Source organism: Chiroxiphia lanceolata, chromosome 20, assembly GCF_009829145.1.
Source record: "Chiroxiphia lanceolata isolate bChiLan1 chromosome 20, bChiLan1.pri, whole genome shotgun sequence".
NCBI lineage: Eukaryota > Metazoa > Chordata > Aves > Passeriformes > Pipridae > Chiroxiphia > Chiroxiphia lanceolata.
The window spans coordinates 7528225-7546935 of NC_045656.1; the positions used below are offsets into that span (position 1 = coordinate 7528225).

Below are 18711 nucleotides of genomic sequence, written 5' to 3' on the forward strand. Positions count from 1 at the left end.
CTTTATTTTAACTCAATTAAAGATATGACAACGGAGATGAGAAGCACAAAAGACATGGATTGTCAAGCTGTCTGATTTACCAGCAACGTTCTCTCAGAATATATTCTCTGATGCTTCTTCCAGTCCGGTTTTAATTGAATCAAATGATGAGGCTTTCATCACTTCCCTGGGGAACTGTTCCATCATTAGGACAGGGCTGCTTCTAATCCTCAGCTACAATTTACCTTTGTTCCTCCCTTTGCATCATCTACCAAACCCAGAAAGAGAGATGATCTTTCTCCACACTGGTCCGGGCCTTTCCCCATGTGGAAAGCATTGCTTTTAATGGACCTTAAAATTAAATAGTCTTTTTTTTTTTTCTTCTTTCTTGAATTCAGTGCAGCTTTAGGCTACTTCAAGGCCATTAGAAACTCAGTAGAGAGACCTCACACATTGTTTGTGTTGGGCTTGGGTTTTTTTTTTCAGACATTTAAAACAGTGGCTGTTTTATTTTTACATCCTTCATGACAAGCTCGTGGGGTCTTTTATATTAAAAGCATTTAAATCCCAGAGACCAGCCCTTAATAGTTTATTTCACAGGCTTCGTACTCTATAACACACAAACCCCCAGCAGTCTGGCACAAAGCTACTGACACCAAGGGAAAAACTCACACTGCCTTTGCAGGGTCAGAATCAGGCCTTAAAGGTGAGATTATTTTCCATGATTTTCTAGTGAGATCAGTAGGAACGAGAAGCAAAGATCCATTGTTATTGATGACAACATGTTCACAAACTACAGCAAAGTCTCTGGATAGCAAGAAGGAATTGTGCCAGCTTTCTTCAGAGAGGTGTCAAAATCTCTCAGTTAATAATAAATAAATGTATGTTTATTATGTGTACAGTACTTTGCACATCAGCTAAGAAAAGCTTAAGACTATGATAGTGCCTGCTGCCCACATGGCACTTGTAAACAATGTCCTGTGATGCTGTTAGACAGCAGTGTTAGTGCAGGAGCCTTTGGATGTGTCATCAGCATGACATCCAAAATAACAAGCTGCTTGTCCAACCTGCCTCCTCCCATCAGCTGTCACCTTCAAGGTTCCTCTGTCACAGGGCTTTGGGTTGTAACAGCTCTGGAAAGCTGGTGGATGCCCACGGCCCCACCTTCTCTCCAACCACCTACATCCTGTCTTTTTATGCTGCAAGCAGAAACCCCCCACATTGTGTAGGAGTTCTGCTTTCCCACCAGCCACCCCTCAGGCCATTGCTTTTTTTTCTGCTCTTCCTCTTTTCCACTTGTCCCATATATTTGGAAATTATGCAATATAGACATGAATAATTATAACTTATATTAATATTTCAGTTTGTTAATGCCTGTGAGGCACTTCAACAAGTCCAAGATGTTGTAGCACTTATGTTAGATATCCATACTCTAAAAATGGGCTGTGTTTTGGAAATTCCTCCTTTTAACTGTATGAGTTCCCTGTTAGTGTGGCTGGCTCCAGAAACCTGCTATAATAATTCAGCCCAGGCTTTGGGATTGTGGTTTGTTCTGATGGCCATTATTATTTATGTCATGCACACCACATTTTTAGAACCATATTGCTTTTGCTCATAAAAGCCACATGGCTATAAATCCAAAGTGTTAAAGTGTCTCCAAGGCTGGAACTTAAAATCAATCTCCAGTCAGTAGTATTCCCAGTGTCAGAGGACTTAGGTGACAGCAGGCTCATTTTCAAAAGGATTTTTCATGTTTTTATTGTATCCAGACTGGTTCTCTAAACACTGAAATTGTGGGCAATGCTCATTTTGTGGCATTTGAGAGTTGAGTGACTGTCAGTTCTGCAAAATCTAATGGCTCAAAATGCCTCCTTGGGAGTAAAGTCAAGAATACTAAATGCTGCAAAAAAACATGGAGAACTTAAATCCTCCCTGAGAAAACCAAGCTTAAGCCATGGCATTCCATAGGAGGGATCTGATCCAGCATCTCTGAATGCTGAGCATAATAAGTGACCTCTGGGCCAGGAAAGGAGCTATTGAGGAGTCATTTGTGCAGTGTCCCAGGCTGGTTAGGAGAATATTGTTTCTTCTGAAAGGAAGAACAAAGTAGGCACCAAGTCTGTGTTATGTTGGTAGATTAAACTGCAAGTTCTTAAATATTTCATTGCATGCAATAGGTTTTTAGGAGTTCAAATAAAGGTGAAAATACTTGAAGAAAAGCTAACCATGTACACTGCTGCTTTCTCTCCACAGTTTGTCCTTTCCTACACGGAGCATGTTTCAAGTGACACATTCCAAGAAGTCATGAAATATCTCCAGCAGTGTGGTGAGGACTTCCAGGAAGCAACAGAACGAGCTATGTGGAGGCAAAATTTTACTGATCTCTTCCAAGACTGTGATTATGGAAAGGTAGGCAGAGCAGCTCTCAATGTGGGGATGCTTCCAGTCTGGTATTTCTCTGGGTCACTGCTTGCTTTTTCATCTTCCCAACTCTAGATACTCTCTTTGTGCTTATTCAGCAGTATTTTGGAGGACAATAGCTGCAGCATTGTCTTCAAATTCATACTTTAGACATAGAAACATCCAATTGCCTATAAGCTGATGGCTAATTAGAAACTGAATGACCTAATGGGATTACCTGCTCCTACAGCACAGTTCAGAACTGGGTCTAATTTATCTATTCAGCCATGTTTCAGCAAAGATAACCTGATGTAGATTGACCTTAACAAATGTGCACATTACTTCAATTATAACATATATTGCATTCATTATGTTGCCTAACTTTATAGATCTTTAGGGCTTCTATCAATAAATCTCATAGTTTAAATTTAAAGTGCAAAATAATCCACCTTTACAACCTCTCTGAGAACAGTGCTGTGAACTTCAGCCACAGTTTATGGACAGGAAATTAAAATACAGTAAGTCAGTTACAGAGCTGGAAATGGAACTCAAAAGCCATAATTTAGTTTTCAGCAGCTCTAATCTCTGTCATCCTCTGAGTACACCTGCATCCCCATTAAAAAAAACAAACAAAAAAGCTAGACTTGTTAGAAAATCAGTAAATTGTAGAAACTGAAGAATCAATGGCATAAACTATTGCTAAAAACTTGGGCTTCATCCAAAAAGTGTGGTACTTGTTATAAGTAGCCTCAGCTTGCCAGTTGCTGGCTACTACAGAGCAAGCAGATGCCATAATCTTACAGTTTCCTCCCCTACATAAATTATATATTCCACCCAGCACTCCTCTAGTGATGCTTGCAGAGAGCTACCCAGAGTGAACTGTGCTCTACAATGTCATGCTAATAATGTCATTACTGCCAAGAGAAAGGAATTACAGAGCTCGTTTCAACACCAATGGAGTGTTTTAGAGAATAGCAGGCAAGCTGCTGTTTCAGGCATGAGGAAAGAAATGTGTCTGCTTCCCAGCTAGAAGACATTTCATTTTCCTACAGCTCCGTCAGAATGACTGTGATGAATCCTCCTGGCTACAGTGATACATAAAGCCCAGTCCTATCCTTGCCATGCATTTTGAAAAGACCCCTTCTTTCCTTTCATCTTTTAATGTGACTTTCTTCCTATTATTTCTGTGGCAGTAATCACCATCTCCATGCTACTAATCCCAGTGGAATCTCAGAGGCAAAGAGCCAAAAATACTAACACAACACGAGAGAGCAGCTATCAGCACCAACACCATCTCTGCCCAAAAAAACCTGGTCAGAGCACAGAGTTGTTCTTCCCAGACTCCAAGGTAGCCTTGCTCTGCAAATTGAGTTCACTGAAGTGTGGTGTAGGCCACGCAGTTCTTTTAAACCTGGCCTGGTTTCTTTTGTATGGCTCTACTGTACCCACAGGGGAGATAAAAATGCAAAGTAACCCAAGGACTTCTACCACTTGAATGGGATCCATTACCTGTAGAGCCCATTCTGCAAAGCACAGCAAAGCAGTTGTTTCAGTTCCTAATTTCCATTTGTTTGGTAGCAGGCAGTTATTCCAGTCTGCACGGGGAGTGTGGCTGGCTGCCTCAATGAGCTGCAATTAGGGCCAGGGAGCTGAGAAAGCAGCGTTTAAATTACAGTCAAATTAGAAGGTATCCACATGATCATTATTATGATTTCAAACGAGTGCATCCAGAAGGATGGCAGCTCAACAAGGACAGCCTGGACTATACACTGAGGCAGAAACTTCCCCAGACAATCCCACAACACAGTTGGATCACTGCTGTAATACCCCAAAAGGCAATGGCTCTGTGAATTTTAAGCTTATTGTATCTGTGCTCACTCGTATCAGGTATAGTCTCTTTTATGTATTATAACAGAATCTACATTAATTTTCAGGGATGTTTTAAGCCTGGGACCTTTAAATGAAACTGAATTTGGTCAGAGATTAGTTTTCAAGCTAATGACGTCTGAGACACTCCTGATTACCTTTCTTTCAGTACAACAACAACAAAGTCTGCTTTCTCATGACCTTTTCTGTCTGCTCTTCCCAGCTTGCTCACGAACAAGCACAGTGTGGGGATCAGGATACACACATCACATTTCCAGAAAAACAATCAAGTGGTTAAACACTGACCTATCCCTGATTAAATGGCAAGTCTGGTTTAGTCTGTGTTGCTAAAGGAATTACTCATAGGTCACAGAACATTGCTGAAAACAACTGAGAATCATCACCTGCCAATATCTGGGTGACAAGAAAATGAGGCCAACATGTTTCAACTCCCTGGGCACTAAAGCTGCCCCAAGTTTTGGGTGGCTGTACAAACACAGATGTTCCTCTGGTGCTGAGAGGGGAGGCTGGACCTGTCCTGCTCACGAGGTGCAGTACAAAGGGTGGACAGGCAGGAACCTTCAATCAGCCTCCCCAGTCACACAAGAATTGCAAAGAAAAGTCACCTTTGCTAGTAAATACAGGAACTCAGAATGACAGCACAGCTGGGGAGAGGAGCTTTCCTGTTGAAATGCTTCTCTCTTCTATAGAGATACTGTGGCATCTTCCTCCCAGGGTGAGTTGTAAGGAAAAGTGTCCTGAAATAACAGGGACCTCTGACAGAGTGGCAAATCTGTATAAATTGTGAATGCTAAAACAAGGAAATATTGCCTAATTCATATTTGGTAATTTATGCTGGTTTATCTATTTTTATATCTCTTTTAAACAATATATTAAAATAAAGTTATTTGATCCAAATTACAAAAAAACTCTTCAAAAATCTGAGTTATCTAAATCCTTCAAGTGTATTATTTTAATATAACAAAAAAGTGCATCTGAATCCCAAGACAACATCCTTATTTTCATCTTAATAGTACTTCATAGTTTTCTTAATATTTGTTATATTCTTAACAAGAATAATACTTCATTTATTGATTCCCCTTTTTCATAATATAAAGTTTTGCATTAGTGCTGCCAACTTCAAGGCAACCAGCAGATGATTGTGACAAGTAATAGCTGAGAAAATTTGAATGGAAAATTAAGTGTGTGTAATGGAAATACTGCATGGAGAATCCAAATATTCCACAGTGATCTGGTAACGTCTTCAAAAACATGTGCTGTGTTCATATGGCTACTAAATGGATCAGAACCAGATCTGATATATTCAATTGAAAGACAAATAGCATGAAGAAATGTTTGCATGGGGGCGTGCAAGGTATTTGTATGTTAATGTCAGGAAGATGAAGATACTGGGAATCAGGGCCTACATCTTGTAAGTTTAGGGACAGAATTCTGTGATGACATTTGTTGTTCCAAACCCACTGATGGCTGAAATTCAACCCTAATTTCCAGTATTTTTTTACCAGCAGGAATGAAATTAGCAGAGTCTGGAACACAAAAACTGGACTCAATGGCTTCTTACATTTCAGTTCAGGTCCTTTCTTCAGAATTGGCAATAAACTTTCAGTTCCCTGTAGAGGAAGGTCCTGCAGTACCAGCAAATGTGATGTAATTGTTTAGTTCCAGTATTAACTTCACCAGTAGGTGATGTGTATCTCTCAGTTATTTCCAAACCTTCTGTTTCTAACTTTTGGTGCCATTAATTACAGATTTAGGTTATAAACAATGCAGTCATCTGGAGCTCATTTCCAGAAAAGAACAGCAAAGTTCTTCCTTTATTTCTTCAGCCTAAGGGCAGGTAAAGTTCACAAGGAATTAAAAGCCTGGTGAATTTTCCATTTTGCAGTTTTTAATCTAAGAACAAAACGTGAAAAGGAAATCAATAATTCAGATGGAAAGCTACTCACTACAAATAATGAACTTAAGTAAATCTGTTCCCTAATTAACTACTTTATTTCACTTAATGGGAGGGAGATTACAAAGGTGGCAGGACTTAAACAATGACAACAGGAATTCATCATAAAATGGAAAACTTGCAATCGCTTAGATTTGCTTTACTTTTGTAAACCCACAATTTCCTGATTGGAAATGACCCATTTCATTGCCTTTTCCTGGGTTTATCGTCTGTGTACACTCACTCTGAGCAACAAGGACTTAATAAACTCTGCACGTTCCTCTGCACTGGAACTGCTGATGCCTCTCTCACCTCTGTGGTCAAACGTCTATGAATTTTTAAAGGAAATTAGGGAGGTTGTCATAATAGCTCGGATTTTTGGACTAATTATGTTCCCAGGCAGCTGCCAATACATCAATCTTCAAAGGAGATGATGGGGCATAAAGGCAAACTACAGTGTGCAGTCACTAAGGTAATACAGCCCATAATAGGTGAAAATTCTGCCATGGTGCTGTCAGGCAATCAATATCTGTCCTGAGAGTATGAAATGTTGAAGCTTTGATCTTTACATGAAGAACCCCTTTGGCAGAACAGCTACAATTATCTAACTGTAATTTGTCAAGGAAGTGCCTGCAAAGTAATATGTGTGGGGAGGGAGTTCCAGCTGAGCCCAGAGAAGAAGTTTTTGCCTCTATGAAATAAATTCGCTTCTTTGAAATCTGTAGTCGTGTTCTGGTAATGGGTAATTTTCAGTCACAGGTAATTCTTAGCTAATGGTGCCTTTGTAGTGCTGCAAATGTTGATGTAAGACCCAAGAACCACAGGAAAAACCCAATAATTATAATCTTTTTGTCTAGGTTGGTGTCTTGGATAGACAAAAAATACTGGCCCTGCTGAGGGAGTTCTATGACAGAAGCCCCGTGGCTGACAAGAGGGAATTGTGGAACCCCAGACAATGTGAGTACCTGGGAAGTTCTGATTGTGGTTAAAACACTAGGAGGTCACACAGGGCTGGATAGTTCATATATGTTTTAAAAGTGTTACTGGAAGTGAACAGAGCCTAAAAAAGGACCCAAATGAATGCTGTGACCCGCCATAATTTGCAAACATGTTTTGCAAACTGTGATGCAACGTTCAGAAATGCTTCAGCATCCAAGAGTTTTCCTTCCTACAAAAGTCAGAAGTACTTCAGGATTAAAGAGAGACTTTTCCTGAAACAAATGTTCTCTCTTACTGGGCAATGTTAGAAGTTAATTTTGTGTTTGCACTAAAGTTCCTCCAGGCACATGGAAAGATAAAGAAAAAACACGGGGGATCATCTGCATGAAAGTAAAATATTTTAAACATATTGGACATTAATTAACTGCTAAGATCAAATGCAGGGCAAGTTACAGGTCTCCTTCTTAAGAGGGAGAATTATGAAACATTTATTTCAAAAGAAATGTGGTGTAATAAACAGTGAGAAGTGCAGATCTCTGCAGGCAAAGACATTATTCTGAAGTTTTGTGTTTCAGAGATGTGTGTTTGCAGAAGGTACCTTCTGATAGTTTGTATTTGCTTGGAAGTATCTTTCTTGTTTCAATTTTCTTGTGCAATACTAGAGAACACAAAACCAATGCAAACTATCAACTTACCCATATTTTTTTCTATTCTAGGGCCAATAATTAAGTTGCAAGAGATTGATCTTGTGGATTTATGGGGAGGCCTTGGTGACCAAGCAGCAGAGCCGAGTGATGCTGAAGTGAGCAAGGAAGGTGAGGATGCTGTGTCAGAGGTGAAAGGCTCTGGATTTGAGGCTGGTGATTTGGATGGAGATGCCACACACAGTGAGGAACCTAGCTCCCAGGAAGACATCAAGACTGAGAAGGAAGCTGAGCCTGAAAGTGCAGAGAGACAGGATGAAGCTTTCCCAGGATCAGCCTCTGATGGATACAATCTCAGTAGGGATGGAGAACCTGGATCTGAAAAACAGGTGGAGGAAGAGGAATCCAGCCTGGGTAGAGAGCCTGAGACAGAAACAAAAAGTGAAGGAGACACAGATGTGGCAGACATGGATGTCACTGGCTCAGAACAGGATGCTCCAGCTGCAGAGGCTGTGGAAGAAACCCCTGCAGGAAAGGGGAGTTTTTCAAGGCAGCACAGCAGCCAGTTTGACCAACAGACAAGCTCTGAGACAAGGCTGCAGGATGACAACCTTCTGCATGAGCAGGGTAAAGATATTTTCCTTTATTCTGGCAGACCTTAATCTTTTTCAATGTATATATTTGGACTAGTTTAACTATAGGCTATTTTAAATCCATTTCAAAACCATGTGAGTGCTTTCTGAGTAGAGAAGACCATAAGCTTTGATATCTTCTCAGCGTGGTGTTTTCTGCCAAGGTTTCAGAGCTTGTTCCTCTCACAGGATGGTAGGTGAGTCACTTTGCTGGTGATCTGTATTCAAGGCACTGAGCAGACACTTTAATTCAAGTAGGGACTTTGTGAAGCAGCAGCATTTTTATAATAAGGAGAAACTTTATGTTCTGTTTCACTCTGTAATATTACTGTAGCAAGACAGGAACCTGAGCATGTTAAATCTAGAAATGCCTTTAATAATTTTTAGCCTGTTATTGCCCATAGGGAGATGTGATATGAGATCATATAGCAGAAACCTTTTATTTTAATCTCTCACTGTGTTTCCAAAGGATGATCATACTTCATTGTGTACAAGGGCCCTTGTTCCAGGAAGGCTGTGATCAGACAGCTGTGTGTTTCAAAGAGGTACTTTCTTAAACATCCGAGAAGGACCAACCTCCTTGCCAGTGCTCTGTGAACACTCTCTTATGTCTCACAGTTTAGAAAACTGCAAGAACTGGGTCTACATTGCCCAAGCAATCTAGTGACAGACTTATTATGTAAAGGGTTGTAAATCTGATGGTACAGCCCACTGGTACCTACAGCTTTCTGAGTTAACTTCCAGTGTTATGCAGGATGTACATCCTGCATTGTTTGGGACATGCAGTACCTCAGACAATCTTTGTCTCAGACAGCCCCTTGCTGAGTAACAGGAATTTCAGCTCACCTGTGTTCAGAGGTTGACCTGGCTGTACATTGGCATCCATGCCAGACTGGCTCTGAAGAGCTACTATTAGAACAGTATAAGCAGATTAAGGCCTTTACTCAGCATGGAGTCAGTCTGGATTGAGCTGTAATTTCCCTGGATAGGAAGTGCAGGATTGAGGAGTGAGTTGATAGCTGCCACGTGCCTGGCTTTAGGGCAGCGTTTGGCTTTCTGTGACACACTGTGCTTTCTGCCTTTCAGACTCAGGTCCCAGCATGGCACAGATTCAGAACCATCGGGCTTCTTGTACTCAGAGTTCCTTTGGTGCAAGCTGCCTCACCCAGCCACAGTTTGTACAGCTCATGGAGACATTTGTTGGTCAAGACAGTTCTCTGCCTACTGTGAAGAGGCTTATTGCATTTATCAAAGAAGAGTACAAGCAGACAGAAGAGGAAAAAATGGAACAACTAGAAAAAGTAAATATTGATAAGTTTTGCTGATCCCGTGTCCAAACAAAAAACAAGCAAATGCCTACAGACACTTACAAAGTCAACTGTTAATCTCACACTGGCAGAGCTCTCTGCTTGCAGTCTTGTATCCCCTATTTCTTCAGGAAACCTTTGACCCCTTTGTTTTCATACAGATGCTCCCTCCTTAGCCCTCAGCTCTGGAAGTGATGACAGACTCATCCTGTAAGAGGCTGTCTGTCTGTCCTAGAGCCGGACTCAGTGAGACAACAGTTGATAGTTAATTGTGAAAGAGCCCAAAACATTCCATTCTGCTTATTCACCTTTATAATAGCCAAGAACCTGATCTCTGACCTACTGCACTGGCATGTACACAGGAGGTTGTGAATGTTTGGGGAGGATTTTAAAACAAGTGTGTTTGGGTCTGCTATGTGCATGGCTGGATGTTAGTGTGCATATGCTTCTCTGTGCTTAAGTTACAAGGTGCTCTTGCCATGCATTGAAAAAAAAATTCCCCTTCCTCCTGCACAGCATCAGGGTGCCCCATATCACTTCAGGTCTGTTGTGTGTCTCTCTGTGGGTCTTTCTAGCTGTGTTTTCCTCAGACCTCTTTCTGGTTTCCCTCTGTGCTGCTGACCTAATTTGAAAGAGATATTGGATCTGACGGCTCTCCAGTCCTCACTGAACACAGCACACTCCAGCCAGTTATCTCTCTGTGCTGAGTTTAGAGGACAAATGGTACATGCATTTGCTTGTAGCCCACATACTTCAGGGCAGCACCAGCAAAATAACAATGTACAGAAATACAAACTGTCACATCTCTGGGTGTCACTGACAAGGCTGTGGTTAGTTCTTGCTAGGGAGACATTTGTATTCTGGGAAACTTGCATTTACCTCAGTTGACCTTACCTTAAATCCAGCACAGGCTTCATTTGTTCCCTGTGAAATAACTCTCTGCAGTGCTGGTCCAGCCTGGTAAACTGAACTGTCACCTGTGTTTAGTGTTTCTAAGTATCTCCCAGGTTTAATGATTCATCTGCAGGCCTGAGCCGTGTATGTACAGATTTGGCCTGGCCCATAGGAATGCTGTGAGTGGCACAGCACTGCAGTGCCCACACTGTGTAGACACCCAGCATCAGTGCCCAGGAGTTACCCAGGAGTTACCCAAGACCAGCTGTTCCTCTGTTGCAGGTTCACCACATGGCTCGGGCGGCCCAACGGAAACTGCTTTTGGAGGCACTTTTTGAAAAGTGGGACAGCAATGGACATGGGTTTCTGGACCTGGAAGAGGTGGATGCTGTTCTGAGCAAATTCATGGGAGGCATGAAAAAAGAGGCCTTGATGAAGGGTAAGGAGACAGCTCTGCTCTGGGAGAACAACCCAGTAGACCTTCAACCATTCAATGACGGTGCTAGTGAGGTTGTTGGCAAGCACCAGTTTGGTTTTGCAAGCAGTCGTAAGCATACATGGTATGAGCTGTAAAATGAAAAGGAACAGTTACCCAGCCCTGCTTTTTAATGCACAGATCCATCTCCTCCTTCTGTGCAAGACTCCCAGGCAGAGAAGTAGCTCAGTGCTTTCATGACATTGGGATGTGTTGAACACTTATTTCAGCTGTAACGTGCAATGTATATATGTGATATGGCAGTGAAAAAACACACGTAAAGCCTGAGGACACGTTTGCACTTTTAGTCTAATCCATCTGTGTTATCCAGCTATTTTTAATAGATACATTTTCCTGTGCTTGCTGCAGGAATGTACCTCATAGGAGAGAACAGCTTTCCTCATGAGTCTCAAATAGCTCATAGTAATCCACACTGTCACACAGCTCTCATGAATTAGCAGCTTCAAGTCTCGCTTCTCTGTTGGTTCATTTCTCTGAATAAACTTAGCACATTTGGTCCTTGACAAAATAGACTTGGGTCAGACAGAAGCACTGCAGGTTCACCTGAACCTGTCTGGCAGCCTCATGCATATTAACAAGTGGGTATAAGGTGTTCTGAAATACTGTGTTAGCAATTAAGAACATGTCTGCATGTGTGCTTGGGTGGAGAGGACTGTTTTTTTCATCTCCATGCTCATCTTCATGCTGCTTGTTCTGCTGCAGATCACTAAAAATGGCTTGTTTTGGCAAGCACCAAAACCTGTTTCTCGTTTAGCTCACTGGAGGCAGCTGGTGGGGTGGGGAGCACACCGACCTGTCATGTTTGATGACTGTCTGTCCAGCCAGGAAAACTGGCACTTTACTGCTCTCTTGTATTCAAAGCATGCCAGAACAGACTATGGAAATGTGGAAGGACATAGTCCCTTCCATGAAGGGCTCATAAACTAAAGGACAAATAAATAGAAAGAGAGCATAGCAAAATCAATAGCAGCAACATAAAACTATTTCTAGCAGCTTCAACCTAATCTCTCAAAGACATGGAACAAGCAGGTCTGGGGGGAGGGTTCACAGATGTTGCACTGCTCCTGGATGGAAATAGAGTGAAGAGTGAGTAGAATTATTTAAATTTCCTTGTAAATGAAAAGTGTAACATTAGATATAATGGGGAAAACTATGCATTATGCTGTGGCTCGGTAGTGAAGGAAGTGGTCATACTGCATTCAACTTCATGCATATTTCTTTCTTCATCTTTTCTGTAAAGAGAGGAGAAAGAAGAGGTTAATATCCAAATATTTTTATACCATCAAAAAATTCTCCATCCTAGTTCTGTCAGAAAATCAGAAATTAAATTAAGAATACTGAATGTTCTTTAGATGATGAGCTGGATAAGACAGCACTAACAGGCAGCTCCACCACGACTGGGCCAGTTAGTACTTGCTACTTCTACAGCTGAAATCGGTGATAATAACGAAAGAATGGTTTGGGTTGGAAAGGACCTTCAAAGGTCATCTAGTCCAAACCCCTGCCATGACTAGGGACATCTTCGGGTCCAACAGGATTTGAAATCAGGATGCAGAAAAAATGATGGAAGCGTTAATCACAGAGCTCCCGTGAATCCCGAAGCCAGGCAGGCGCCTGCACCTTCCTCAGGCTGTGCAAGAGCACCCCCGTGAGCCCAGAGCCGGGGCTGGGGAGAGCCTGCGCAGGGCTGGGACAGCTCGGACAGACCGGCCGCTGATTTAACCAACACCTGGGTAGAAACCAGTGCTGTGCAGGGTTCCTTCTCACTAGGAGGGAAAGCAGGCGTCCAGAGGAAAGGAGGAATCCAGTGTGGAAGCTGGAGATTACCTGTCATTGTGACAACTTCCATTTAGGAGATAGCTGAAAGAAACCCAGAACAATGGACTAGAAACACTCCACCCAAAGACAGTTTAGGGTTTGATTCATATTCTGCAAAACTGATTAATCAACTAGATTGTCTCTGTCTTATTTTCTGTTTTGTTTTTTTTTTCTACTAGCAAAGGCACACCTTTGCTCCCGATACCCCCAGCTCAGCAGAGTGGAGATGGTATCCCCAAAGGTATTCCAGACCTTCCTTGAGTTAATTGCTTCTGAGTTGACTGGCAATGAGGATGAAGCTATTGATAACTTGGTGAGATTTCTGACCACAAGTGTGGAGCAAAGTCATAGGGAGTCCTTGCAAAGCTTAACCAGGAGGAAATGGCTGCAGGATATCCAGCAAGTGGCTGAGAGCGGCGGAGCAAGGATGGAATTGGTGTACAAAGCAGTGTTTAAGGCCATCTCCCAGGTGGGCATCCCAAGGAGCACAAGAGGTGCTTGTGTTCAGTCAGGACACTGATTCCAAACCCTGGAATTGAGTGGAACTTGCAGGTAGCCTGGGAAGCTGCTCTGAGGCTGTTTCCTTGTGCTTTCCTGTACTTAGCTGATGTTCAGGAGAGCCCGTGGTTATGCACAGAAAGAGTCACTGATAGATCAACAATGCAAGGATTCTTGTCCTTGCTATGCCAATACAGAAGGAATCTCATGGAAACTTATATCTCACTTTTGGAAGAACTGACTCAGATCAGATCTGGAAATCCATAGTTATAGTTTTGGAGCTTCTGAAATGAAACACACCAGAGTCAGTTTGGGACAAAGATGGTTAATTTGTAGTGGAAATATTTTCATTTTTAACTTACAGCTGCAACTTTAGCTGTTTGTCCTCACTATTAAAGCCTCCCTCAAAGCCAAACTTCTCTCTGAAGTACTCTTCTAGTATTGTCCAGGTTTGTAAATGTGGCAACTCTGGCACTTGTTTGTGTTTTTTTCCCAAAGAAATCTCCTATTAGGGAAGAAATCCACAGGACTTTTGCTTAGGGATTATAGTTAGGGATTATTTTTATATTATTTACTTCTCCCCATTAAGAGCAGGAAACGAGAAATCCATTTTCCTTGCCAATCAAAATACTGAGTGCTCTGGGCAGACACAGCCACGTCACACTGGGGGTGTGTGACACACAAACTCAGTGACCCAGAGCAGCATCTCAGCACAAAAGAGACAAGTGCAAGGACATGAAATAAGTGCAGTGGTCAGTGGCTAATGCCCATAATGTAATGGGAAACATTTGGTTGCTAGGATGCAGAAGCCCATGGGGGTAACAAGAAGATCAGTGCCTACATTGCCCTTTTGGAAGAGAGCCAGCTCTCAGCAGAGCAGGGCCAGGTTCTCCTGCGCTATGTGGCCTGTACTGCGGACGATGCTCCGTATGTCCTGAACCAGACACTTCACAGACACATGAAAGGAATAAGGTAAGATAAGCTGCAAAAAACTGTTCCTTTTTCTCAAAACTATCTGGAGTGTAGGGGTACTGGGCAGTGTTTGGGATACACTGGAAACTGAGGTTCATGGAGTACTCCAGAGAGGAAATCTCCTGAGAGACTGTTGTGGAAGGATCCAATATCCTATAAATGTCCTATACTCTGCACGGTCTTCTTAGAACTGCTCTGTTTGGGATTTCACTCCTTTCCTTGGGGATATTAGCTCACAGTCTAATGAATCTCATCCTTTAGCAAATGTCTGTGGCATTGGGCCTACATTTCCTTCTTTAAAAATTAATTCCCATACACAATTTTATATCTACAGGATATTTTTTTAGAACAATGCTTTTCCCTCCCTAGTGTTTATGCTATAAACAGCTTTCATGCCTCTTCACTTGTCATTTCCAAAAGCCAGATATACTTGGCTCTTTAAATATTGCTGCTTCTAACCTATTAAATGTAACTGCTGCTTGCCTCTGTGTTCCTTTTCATTCCATTCATTAGCTGATGTTTTAAAATGTCCTAAGGATGAAGAGTGACTTGTTTATTACCACTATCTTTGGGATACAAGTGGTAAATGTGGTATTGTTGGGTGTGGTCAGAGTGCAGAGCTCACACCTTCCTCCTCTGATGCCGAAAAGCAGGGAGAGATCAAAGCTCTGCAGTATTTACTGTTTCACAAGAGGCTTTCTGCTCCTCCCAACAAACCTCCTCATAAATTTATTTTTCAGCTTTGCAGCTGTTGATGAAGGAAAGCCAATCCATGTCCCAAGAGTTCAGCTCCATGGAAATATCCATTTCTGGAACTCTGAGCGCCCAGTGGAGGAGAGGAAAGGTTCCCTCCTGGTGCTGCCCTTGTATGATGCTCGCTGGAGAGTCTTTGGCATTCTAGGACTTGACACTCTTCGGGACCAGTGTGAGAAAACCATCTTTCTGACCCATGAGATCATTTTCTACCAGGTGGGCGCCATCAGAAAGCAGTTTCTTGGTCCAATCTGCAAAAACGTGTGATTTTTACATGTTTGTTCTGAGTAAACATAAGATGTACAACTAAGAAAAGATCTATTGGTCCCTTTCTGCAGTATAGGGGGAAAGTGGTGTGGGCAGGATACCTTAATAGTGTCTTACCTGAAACTGAGGTATCACTTCATCAGGAATTTATTTAATCTTCTCCTAACCATAAATTAATTGTCCTTTTTGTGCAAAGCCCAAAGGTAGCAGCTTTTATTTCTTGAAGCTCTCGACCTCGTTTTTGTGTTCATTTCCATAAAGTGGCATGAAACTTTACTTTTTACGTGGTGGAATAACAGTAAACAACAGCAGCCCGGATTTCTTTGGGATGCTCTTTGGAATCAGCCTCAGTGTGGGTGCCTCATCTGGACAGCAGGGAGCGCAGCAAGCCAGCCTTACCAGTCCATTTGGCTGTTTCCACTTAAAACCAGCTAATCTAGTTTAGGACTTGGCTGTGACCTGGTAATGGGGAACTTTAGAGCATTATTTGATAAGGGACACAGTCGCTTTTCAGCTCTACGAGTTCTGATTAAAGTAACTTCTTACAACCATTTTGCTTCATGAACACTTCCCCCGCTTTTTTCCCCCAAATCTTGTGGAATTGTCTGGCTCATTTGGAGGATTCTGCTTTCACAGGGAGTTTCCCATGCATTCAGCAAAGCCTACCACCATATCTGCACACGGGAACATGTCCTACAAATGGCTGTTTATGCTCTGGGCTGGTTGTATCCCAGGACACCCAGCATCCACACCGTCACAATGTACCTGGTGGAGCCTGCCAAAGACAAGGTACTGCAGGGAAAAGGTCTGTAATTGTCAGGGGCTGAAAGGCTGCTTTAGGGAAGATGTGCCAGCTCTAGTGCCTGTGTCTTCCCAATGGTTTTATTGTTAAAACTGAAGCCTGCCCAAGATTCTTGTGCCTGCCCATGCAACAAACGGGCTACAAAGGTAGAGAAGGAAGTTTCCCTCTGTAAAGGAGATCCCTCTTCATTCTTTCCATCTTCCCATGTTAAACAATTCAAGAGCAGTGCTAGTATAGACCCTTCTCCATGGGAAAAGGGAATATTCTCCTACTTCAGTGCTCACTGCTGCATAGCAACCAATAGAGCAAAACCCCACACCCATCCATCCATCCATAGCTTTGCTGTCTGGAACCTCCACAAAGGGAGATGCTCTTCTGTGGAGATTCTCTGCATGTCAAAGTTATGGTACTTTATAGGGAAAAAAGAACGTTTCAGCTAATGTATTAGCTCTTTGTTCTGAACTAATGTCAGCAGCCAAGATGTAAATACAGCTCAGGAAGTGGCTGTTTCCCAATTAGGCAGCTTGTAAAGGCAGCCCCCACTCCATGCAGGTCAGATTCCAGTTGTTCAGCAGGCACTCGGGCCCTGGGAAGCTTGTCACTTCATGTACCAGCGAGTTAAGAAGATGAAAAGTGTATGCAATATTTAGGACCGATCCCATGTCATCCCAAAGTCTGTATGACATCTGCTGTAGCCATAATTCAGCTGCTTCCTCTGATAAGCATGGTTTATGTTGGCAGTGTTCTGTTGTCATTCCAGGCTCGGCACTGTTCCCTTGTTAGCTTCTTGATAGCCAGGTCACTCACTCCCCTCTGTGCTTTTCACGTGCCAAGGCACACTGACACAAACATGACATGAGAAAGGATGGGAAAAAGAATGGAAGCCTCTGGGTCTGTGGGTGTTCCTCAGTGTGGAGCCTGGGGGTGGATTAAATAGTCTGGCTGAGGGAGGTTCAGGGCACATTCTTCATGTATCTTGAGTGATACAGTGTGGGAATAAAACCAAGCATTGTTGGGAGATGTCTTTAAACCACCCCTTGAACGTACATAGGAGTTTCCTATAAGAAATAAGCCATTTCCTCTCCCTCCAAACTTCAAAATATCTGTTCCTTTCTCGGATGCAGCTAAACCTCTCTCTTCTCTCTGGCAGGCTCTGTGCAAGATGATCACTTCAGATAACACAGGACAAAAAGAAATCCATAGCTCTCCTGCTCTTCTCCCCAGAGAAGAAAACCTGCTAAGGTAGGCTCCAGTGGCCAGAGCTGGAATAGTCCCCTCTGCTCTTAGACTCAGCCTACATCAGGCATGATCCATGTTACACAAAGCCCCTGGCAGTGCAACCCTGTGACAGTGTCTGGCTGTAGCTCTGTCTCTATCAAGGCTCCTGGTGCGTATGCACGTGACACTGAACTGTGAAGGGGTGAGGGGTATTTTCTCTTTGAGTTTAGGCTTCCAAAAACAACTTCTGATTTAATACTTAGTAGCTGAGCTGCCAAGGTTTGCAGGATTAAAGCCTACACTGAACCATTTTGCTCTTTAGATTAATCTGTCCCCTTTCCTGGCCACATTAGTCTCATTTCCTTCAGCTGGCTGTTTCCTTCCACTGTCAAGATCCTCACAGACTTGTCTTTCAAGCATATCATCCCTGTGGTCAAAGTTGCTTGAACAGCTATTTGCTGTTCCAGCAGCTGTTTTTACTTTTTATAAAACTCCATAGATTTATATGTCACTGCATTTATAAACAGAAAACTGTTTTTAAAGCAAGGTTTGTTAAATATTTAGGATTTTCAGCAGTCACCTTGGCTAAGCAATATGTGTTCCCAGTGCTATTTTCTCCTTTGTGTACATGGCTGGAATGATACTTAGAGCTGTGCATATTTCAGCTCAAGGAAATAAACTGTGATTTAGTAATGTAATACCCATAACAGTGAGAGATGAATGGCATCTTATTAAAATATGCTAAGTAAATTACCAAAAGAAACCAGAATGATAAAATCTAGTACATTTTATTTCAGGGATTACCTGTTTAGGTGCACAGACAGTTTAGAGGCCGCTCTCACTCCTGTCCGTGGAGAACAGCACATTGCAGTACCTCTCCATGACCTGTCAAGACAAGCTCTTGGCATATTTGATATCAGCATTGGACACCACAAGAAATTACCACCTCAGGAACAGAAAGACCTGCAGAAAATGCTAAAGATGGTCCAAGTTGCCTGCTTGGAGATCCTGTGGAGGTCTCTAGAGGAAACAGAACCAACCTATGAGCTGGGTATTGTGCATACAGAGACAAGATAGGGTTTTTTAGGAGTGAAATTAGGAATCTCAGTAAAATCACATCTAAGGTATCTTTCCTACAAGTATGGAAAGACAAATACAAGTCTTTGGTATATGTAAACAACTTCTGAGTAAGCCTAAGAGCATAGTGGAGCACAGTTAAACAGAATGGTTAGATTTTAACTCTGGTTCACAGGGTACTTTGTGCTCAAATCA

At 42.4% G+C, this 18711-nt stretch overlaps 1 protein-coding gene across 7 annotated transcripts in view; it reads left to right on the plus strand.

Moving 5' to 3' along the window:
- Positions 1-18711, plus strand: part of EFCAB5 (EF-hand calcium binding domain 5) — a 36728-nt gene that overhangs the window by 15302 nt on the left and 2715 nt on the right. For 5 of the 7 annotated variants that reach the window (XM_032707675.1, XM_032707672.1, XM_032707676.1 and 2 more), the window contains 11 exons: positions 2233-2388; positions 7057-7156; positions 7855-8409; positions 9501-9715; positions 10898-11054; positions 13109-13398; positions 14227-14399; positions 15140-15368; positions 16056-16208; positions 17372-17463; positions 18237-18490. In XM_032707675.1, the coding sequence (XP_032563566.1) occupies positions 2233-2388; positions 7057-7156; positions 7855-8409; positions 9501-9715; positions 10898-11054; positions 13109-13398; positions 14227-14399; positions 15140-15368; positions 16056-16208; positions 17372-17463; positions 18237-18490 (2374 nt within the window). The remainder of the gene's footprint in view (positions 1-2232; positions 2389-7056; positions 7157-7854; positions 8410-9500; positions 9716-10897; positions 11055-13108; positions 13399-14226; positions 14400-15139; positions 15369-16055; positions 16209-17371; positions 17464-18236; positions 18491-18711) is intronic. The other 2 variants (XM_032707677.1, XM_032707678.1) reach the window with 2 other exon arrangements.